At 39.7% G+C, this 8,814-nt stretch overlaps 1 protein-coding gene across 1 annotated transcript in view; it reads right to left on the reverse strand.

Moving 5' to 3' along the window:
* The window catches only part of LOC146324630 (IQ motif and SEC7 domain-containing protein 1-like), a 28,048-nt gene extending 19,971 nt beyond the window's left edge, over positions 1-8,077 (reverse strand). Inside the window, exons 1-5 of the mRNA XM_084722039.1 lie at positions 8,051-8,077; positions 5,951-6,118; positions 3,343-3,516; positions 2,652-2,747; positions 595-1,226 (exon numbers count right to left, since the gene is read on the reverse strand). Coding sequence (XP_084578165.1) covers positions 595-1,226; positions 2,652-2,747; positions 3,343-3,516; positions 5,951-6,118; positions 8,051-8,077 — 1,097 coding nt within the window. The remainder of the gene's footprint in view (positions 1-594; positions 1,227-2,651; positions 2,748-3,342; positions 3,517-5,950; positions 6,119-8,050) is intronic.
* Positions 8,078-8,814: the final 737 nt, after the last annotated feature.

Below are 8,814 nucleotides of genomic sequence, written 5' to 3' on the forward strand. Positions count from 1 at the left end.
ATTTTTGAGTTGTGGACAAGACGTGGTCTTGGGCTTTGGGAAATGCTGATCAAAATTTTTCACAATTTTCAGACATTTTATAGGCAAACAACTATTAATTGAGAAAATAATCAACCAATTAATCGATAAAAAAATTACCATTAGTTTCAGGCCTGGTGCACTCAAATGGATATTGTTTTTTTTTTTTTTTTTAAGTGGCTAAAATCAGTTTTTCTGCTGACCGCTGCAGGACTACGGTGCTGTGCTGGGATCCCTTTTAGCTTCTCCAAACTGGAGGCACACTGACTGCCATCTACTTTAGGTAACACAGTGACTCTGCAAAAGTACCTCATATAATCCCATTTCAAGTAATTCATATTATCCCTTTAAGTTCGGCCTAAAGGCCTGGTCACACCAACACACATTTAAAGGTGCAAAACAAAAAAGTGAACTTTTCATGTTGTCATAGAACATTTTTATAGTTTGGTATTTCTACTTTTACTTAAGTAAAGGATCTGAATACTTCATCCCCCACAGGAATCATTATAAGCAGAAATGTAAAATATTTATTCCTGTAATTTATGTTTGTGAAGCGCTCTGATTGGCTGTGCTGACCTGTCACTCATGTCCACTGAGCTGTCACTGGGCGGTTCGATCGTCAGGACAGGTAGGTGTCCTCCTCCCCCTCCTCCTCCTCCTCCTCCCGCCCTCCCTCTGTACTCCCCTCGACACTCTGTGCAGGGGGTGCTGCTCCTCCGGCTGGCGATGCTGCCCCCTTCTGTCTCTCTGCTGTCCTCCCTCCCCCCTGAACCAACTCCTCCCCCTCCTCCCCAGTACTCTGTGTCAGAGCTGGAGGCGGGGCGGGAGAGCGGTGAGGACGGCGGGCGGGAGAGCGGCGAGGAAGGGAGGCAGCCCTCGTCCATGTAGAGGGTGACATCGCTGAAGGAGGTGGCTGTGCTGTCCTCGTGCATGGCGGCACCTCCTCCCACGCCTCCTCTGCCCCCGACTCCCCCCACGCGACCTGCCATACGTCGGGAGGACGGGTTGGTGTTGCGCCATGCGCACTCTCTGTAATCTTCATCCTCGTCTTCCTCCTCATCTTCCTCCCCTTCCTCCTCCTCCTCTTCCTCTTCTTCATCCTCGTCCTCCTCATCGTCCTCCTCTCCCTCTCCTCCCGCCTCCTGTGAGTCTTCACGGCCAGACTGGCAGGTGAGGGAGTCGTCCATGGAGTCGGCCAAAGATTTAACCTGCAGGTACAAAACAAGCACATGTTGTAAAATCCTCAAATCTATTTACCTCAACTAATTTCTCTTCTTTTTATGGTGTTGAATACAAACTTAAAGGTGAAATCTGTGACATACTTACTGGAATAAATCGTAAAATTACCATCATATGTTATCAGAAATTAAGGAAACATGCTAAAATTAAATACCCGTGGTGTCCTCCCTCTATTCTGGACTGGAATGACGGTTATCGTGTGACCATTTCAAAATAATTAAAGTTCACATTCATGCTGAATGTGACAAGGTGGCACAGTTTTGGGGAAAAAACAAAAATAACACAGTGTTTCCTGTAAAACAGGCAGCTGGGGAAGGATTTGCTGCAGACAATGATTGGTGTTTACAGTAGCCAATTGTGCTAAATTTGCATTATTGCTAAAGGTGCGCCATGCATCTAAAGCAGGCCATGGATGTAACGCTAGAGGAGAGAGCGGTCATATTGGCTGACTCTTTCCTGTCTGCACTTTAGGAGACTTGGATTACACAAGACAAGCAGCATGGAGTCATTTTATGTTTTTCCATTTGAAAACTGGTCACCATTCATCTCCATTGTTTGGAAGATTCTGCAGCACTGTTTTCTCATGAAACACCATTAGTGTTTTGTGGACTAACAAAATAAACCCAACCTTCAATTGGCATGAGGATGAGTAGATAATGACTGAATGTTAATTTTTTTGTGAACTCTCCCTTTAAGAATACCTCAGAATATCTATAAAATTACTTTTTTGTCACTGATGGACCAGATACTGGCATATAGATGATGTATAGCACTAAAAATCCATGATAAAAACACTTAAACATTGGTTTTGACCTGTTGTCTCAGTTCATTCTGGATAATGTCCATTTAGACTGAAGTGATCACATCAGTGCAGCAGTCCATGTCGTACTCAGCACGCTGCCACTCTGAGTTTCTCTTTTCAACAGGAATGTTGTTCTCATTTATTTAATTCCAGTTACTCCTACTTTGCTGGTCTTTTGTCTGTCACTGACACACTTCACATTAAATTGCCAGTCTATTAATGTGAAGCTCCCTAAACCTGCATGAAACCCATTCAATTTTTTTCTGCCACGGTGAAAAGATAATCACAATTATCCATAAATGCTGCTTAGATAAGTTTGAAGAGGTGCAGGAAGATTTTTGTGTAGTAATGTTACATGAGTACGGACTTTTTTATTTCTTTTCCATGGCAGCAAACACAACACACAGCCTCTCAGGAACAAACTTTATGCCTGATGAGAGTACAGTAACTGCCCCTCAGCAGCGACCAGTGGAAACACCGAAAACACATCTGCTGTATTGTACATTAATTTATTTAAGAATATAACAAATATAACCGAGTGTTTCGTAGATGTTGGGGTGAAATACTGAGAAGGTAACAAACGTGCGTTCACCTGCTTCGAGAAGGAGTCGTCCATGTCTCCTGTGTCGTCTGACCCCTGCTGACCTGCCGACCCCTGACCCTGCGGCTGGCGCTCATCGAACGAGTACTGGACCAAAGAACAGAAACACCTTCACATGTGTACTTTTGTTGGATGTTTATATATAAAAACTTTAAAGAATCTAAGACTTCCTCTGTGCACACAAAAGGGATATTTCTCTCAAATTTTGTTCACAGATTTGTCTGATTGGCTCGTAGTCGTTGCCTTCGTTGGATGGTTTGGTTTGATTTAGGCAAGAGGAGTGATTGATTAGGGTTAGGGTAAGGATATCAGGGTGAACCAATCAGAAGCAGAGTAGGGTGGGTCATGACTTTGCACTCCCAGGAAAACAAATGTGGTATCTGTAGCCCCATGTGAAATAGCCATAGTTCCAAGTTTTTTTTTTTCAAAATAAAACTGCACATTTTATTGTGACACACCTGTGACAATAATCCTGCTGTTTCATCGATATGCCACATCTGCTAGGTGGATGGATTATCTAGGCAGAGGATTTTAACAAATTTGTGAACAAATGTCTAAAGAAATAAACATTTTGTTTGTACAAAAGAAGTCTAAGATTTTTTACTTTAAATGGGGAAAATGGAGGAGTGAAAACAAAAGCGTTGTATTTATATTTTTGTTGAGCATGTACGTGTGTGTGCACCTGCATCCTCATGTTGGACAGGATGATGCGGCGGGTCATCCTGCTCTCTGAGGCGGAGCTGCGAAGCCTCTCGAAGTTCTTGTTCATGCGGTACTGCCTGAACGCCGTCTGGATCGTTCTCGCTGCCCGCCGGGACACAAATTGGCCCCCGTACTTCCTCTCCAGCATCTCCACCTATCAGGCGATGCCATCACACACACACACACACACACACACACACACACAGGCAACCAATCAGGGAAGACAGAGAGACGTGTGATTTAGGAAAATCATGGAGCAAAAAAAAAATCTGTTGCCTCACATGTAGTAGAACAAAATATAATATTACAGATAAGACTGAAGCCTATAGAAAGTTTATTCTGTTGAGAGCTGAAAGACAGTGTTGTGGCAGCAATAACAATATCCACAGTATTTGAAAACTACACTGTAGTGCTGGATTTAGTTTGTATATCTTATGTCTGTAAGATGTAGAAAGAATTTTTGTTTTGTGAGACACAGAAATGAGGAAGGTGAATGTCAAGTATTTTAGTTTCCTCTTCACTTTTCACATCTTTTTTAAATCATGAAGTATTATTAAGAGAGTGTATTTCTGTAATTATGTAATATATCAGTGGATTTATGTAATTGATTGAATAGTGATAGATTAGTATAGAATAGAGGTAGGACTGGAAAAGCATGTTGCTTCTTCCTACTCATTTTTGGACATGGAATGCTAATTTATGTCGTATTTTCATGGTTCGAAACAAATCAAATCAAGTAGGTTTTAAGCATTTGATTATTTTTCTGACATATTTTGCAGTCATTTAAACGCACAGTATGTAACTTCTGCCGGTGGGCGTCTCTCAATCAAAACAAAAACAAAAGCGTGGGATCATGGGAGATGTTTTCTTTATTATTAAACAGCCGCCATTGTCAATGAAAATCTATCTGATGTGACTCAGGCAGAAATCATGTTTATAGACAAGACAATGAGAGATACTATTTTTTTCTGGAAAAATATGGATTATTTTTTTGGTAAGACAGACGAAGATAGAGATGAAAGTTTGGAGAGAGAAAAGGCTGGACTCGACTTGCTGTAGTAAGATCTCAGGCCGGGGTGTCGTCTCACTCTCTGACGTATTATCTGGTGTTTCCAGAGTGACAAAAGGGTGATGTGACGTGATGCCACTGACAGACGGCGAAATTAATAAAATTATGGATTTTCAAGGGTTTCCAAACATCTTTAGATAGTTTAATGCAGAATGTAACAACACATACCTTAAATCCTGCATGCATTTCACAATTACATAAATAAAAAGGTTTCTCACCATTTTTATTTTTTGTTGCAGCTAGAGTTTATTTCAGGTTTTTCAAATGTGGACATTTTTAACTTAATAATTCATATCTATACTAGTTTCTGTAAACCTGACTGTATTGAGATCCATACCAGATCGAGCTGAAGCAGTAATTTAACATCAACACAAGCAGATTCCCTTAATAAACTTTTGTGAAATGATTGATCATGAGGGTTGGGTAGAGATGGATTACATATAATTAGGATTACATAATCAGATTACAAAAAATAAGTAACTATAATCAGACCAAATTACATTTTTTAAATTAGATTATGGTTACAATGTTAAGGATAAGTTGATTACATCTTCAAAATATGGAAATTCTAAAAATATGACACTTGTTTTTCATGTTTTGAGATGTTTCAAAAGAAAAAAGAAACTTTGCAGAGCTAATTTTTTAGGCTGTTACAAGTTTGTTATGGATTAGTGCAATATTTTCAATATTTGATTTTAAAGTAATCAAAATGTAATCCAGATTCGGTTACTTTTTTTGCAATCCAATGGATTACATGAGTAATTTCAAAAATTCCTATGCAAGTTGTCTTCAAAAACTGGCCACATTTAACAGTAAACTAAGACCATGACTGATCACACGCCTCGGTTTTGTTTTGAATAGTATTAGACTAAAGTAACTGAGTTGTATTGTCCTACACAGGACTGTGTGTTAGTCATTGTCTCTTTTAAAGTTAATAAACTGAAAAACAGCACTGACATTATGACACACTGCAGAAATCGTAGGCTAGATCACAGCAAAATGTTCAAAATTAGATTCTAACTTTGGTGCTGGAGTTACTAAGCTACATGTGCAGCCCACCGGAGACAAGAGATGCAAATTATGTAACTGTTAGCAAAATACTCGGACTTCAAAACAAAAATACGCTGCAGTGATTTGGCATCTGCAAACATCAGACACAACATACAGACAGGAGCATAAATCTACAGAAACTGGGATGCACTGATGAGAGAATCAGATAGAATTGCGTTGAAGTGCTCTGATGCTGGTAAATAGGACAGGCATATCCTGAGAATCAACCCACGATAATGTGTGCGTGAAACAATAGGTGTGGGTGTTTTGATGTGCATTGTACGCTGCTGGTGTGTGTGTGTGTGTGTGTGTGTGTGTGTGTGTGTGTGTGTGTGTGCTGTTTGAAAAGGCTGCAGTGTGTAACAGAAATGATCACATGAATTGTAGAAATGTCCAGAAGTCCCTGTTCGTGTGAGGCCATGAGGTGATGCTTTGGTATATGAGAGGTTTAGTGGCCGTAGTGTCGTACCTTCTTGTCCTGGAGGTCTGTAGAGAGCTCATAGCTGTCAGATAGAGCCTTGCAGCGTTTGCTCTCCTCCTCCTCTTGCTTGCGGAGCGCCAGACTGGCCGGCTGGTGTCGGCTGCGCTGAGCCCAGGCAAGGCTCGCCGGGCTTGGGGGAGAGATGGGAGAGCTACCCTGAAGGAGGAGAGGAGAAGAGAGGAGAGGGAGACAGTCCCAGAGTCAGTGGTGAAGAAAGTATCATGTAAAAATAGCAAAAACACAAGTTAAGAATCAGTTGCATAAAAGATTTAGGCTACGGTTTCCCTTAAGTTTTCAACTAAGGATGCCTTCGGAAAAATTAGTTGCATAAAATCACCATCAGGGTGATTTAAGGGTAAAAACTTTAATTTCTAAGTATTTGCCTTTAGCTACATAGTAGAGCTGCACAACTTGGTAAAAAGATCATATTGGGATTATTTTGACTGAGATCTGCACCATCAAACATGTTTTCTTTCACCTGGAGAACAAGATCTTAATGTGTTGCTAGGAGGTCCTTAGCAACCACTGTCCTCATAACATTTTAAGGGACCCATATAAGTCCCTTAAAAGAGCAATAATTTGTGAAACATAAGACAATGGCTGGATTTATGGTGACTGAAGAGGAGGAGGAGGAGATAAGATGCATTTTTCAGGAAAAGGAAAACCCCACCAGGCAGTATGAGACAAGAGAAAGATGAGATAAGATAAGATATTCCTTTATGAGTCCCACAGAGGGAGGAAGATTTTCAGTACTGCAGAAAAGGAAGCAGAAATATGAAAAATACGAAGAATTCAAACATAGGAAATACATAATAGGAACACCATAAACAGAGGAAATATAAAAAAAAAGAACAGTATATACAATATAAGGGATATATATTTACACAGCTGCACAGAGGAAATATTCATAAAACTTTTTAGAGATGATAGGTCTGATGTTAGCACTATAAACTTTTTAGCTAGCTAGCCAAACATTATCATAGCACTGTCTCATATATTAATATTAGCTTTTCTTGAAACTCACCTGTTTCTGTTGATGTTTTGCTACCTGTTTTTTTTTTTCGCTCTCACAGTAATATTTTTATATTTCTTCATGACTTCAGTCAGTCACTTCTTGCCACATCTCCTGTTTGTGTGTATTTGTTATGTCTAGATTCAATTTACTTTGGATTATGTGCGTGTTCTTTCCATATTCTTCGGAAGAAAAACTGTCTCATCTTCTTTTTCTGTTTGTTTTCTCTTTGTTGTCCATTTTAAAGAAGCTAGCTAACACAGGCTAACTACGCGTGTCAGCTAACCTAACTAATAACTGAGAATAATAATGTCTACTAACAGAGAAAGTGTAAGTGAAGGGTATCCATGGTAACTGCAACAGTAAATATCCACGTGCTGTATTACGACACTAACTGCTGTGAAAGTCTGAACACTTCAGGCAAGAAAACAACCTAAGAGGCCTTCTGCAACTCTCCTCAGTGAACCTTTTAGCTTATGGAAATATATTTTGTATAATATTTTGCTTACTGGGGACAAAATAAAATGTTTTTTTTTCAGTGTTTTTTTTTTAATTAAGAGCCTCGAGTTTTTATTTCTCAACCTCACTGTTAAAAGACAGAAACAGCCTGAACAGTTTTGTTCAAATCTGCTCAAAGGTCATCAGAGTGAAACAAACAGACATACGTTCTTTTTGCAACCAAAAATCTTCCGAAAAGCGACAAGTATCTTGGCTTTTCCGGGACAAATTCTCGCAAGTGAATGTTGTTATGTTTTGCTTGTAAAATGATCAGTTAATTCTCTCTGCAATCCGTCTACTGAATGCTGTCATTTTTTTTTTTCTTTTTTAACCTTTGTCATCATGTACATGCTATATATTGTTTGTATGTTACTGTGTGTTTTTATTATGTATAACAAGTTGCTCCAACAATCCCCTAGTGGGATTAAGAATCTTGAATTGAATTGAATTGCATTGATTATTGTACCTTGAGTTATTGGTATTGTTATATCCCTATATGTAACTAAACCGCCTACATGAACAAATTATTCTTCTTCTGTCATTTTTACACCACCATAACCAGCTTTATTGTACATTACCACCTCCTTCTGGGGTGGCACATACATATAGACGTGGCTGAGTGTAAACTAAAGTGTTAAATCGCAGCTTTGATTTTCCAAGGCTACATGCAAATCAGGACTGTTTGGTAACTGCCAAAAACACCAGAAGGAGAGTGACAGAAAATCACATAAATTATTTATTTTAAATGATGATGAAACAAAACAATACCAGTAAGTTACAATTCTGTGAAAGTCCTCAAACTAATCCAGCTGAAACATGATTTAAGTTTCACTTCATATTCAGCAATACTTCCTGTCACATGATGCTTCAGAAATCCCACAAACTTTAATGGCTGCGTGTTTTTTTTTTTTTTTTAGCGTGTCTGTGTTTTCGGGCCCGTACCTGTGTGTGTGTATGGGAGGCTCCCAAGGGCCCACTGGTAGAGGCGGAGCTGTAGGGGTCACAGGGGCTGGAGAGGGAGCTGTTGCTATAGCGATGGAAGGGCTGCGGATGGCCGAAGGACGAGTCAGAAAAAGTGAGCGTCTCCGGACACTGAGGGTCGCCCTCCACACTGAAAAGGAGACGGACAGAGACAGAACAGCTGTTTATTTCCTGTGATGCTTTTATTGAAATAAACTGAGATATAAAGCTCAACATTCAAAACAATCCAATCAGAACTAAAGTGAACATCTGCCACTTTTCATGTGGACGTCCAGTCAGTGTTGATGGTAAATGTCGTCAGTTGAAGTAATAAATTCCTCAGTGCTGCTTTAGCAAGAAAGTTGAGTTTTCCTGCCGCAAA

Source organism: Lutjanus erythropterus, chromosome 6, assembly GCF_056507025.1.
Source record: "Lutjanus erythropterus isolate fLutEry1 chromosome 6, fLutEry1.hap2, whole genome shotgun sequence".
Taxonomy (NCBI): Eukaryota; Metazoa; Chordata; class Actinopteri; order Lutjaniformes; family Lutjanidae; genus Lutjanus; species Lutjanus erythropterus.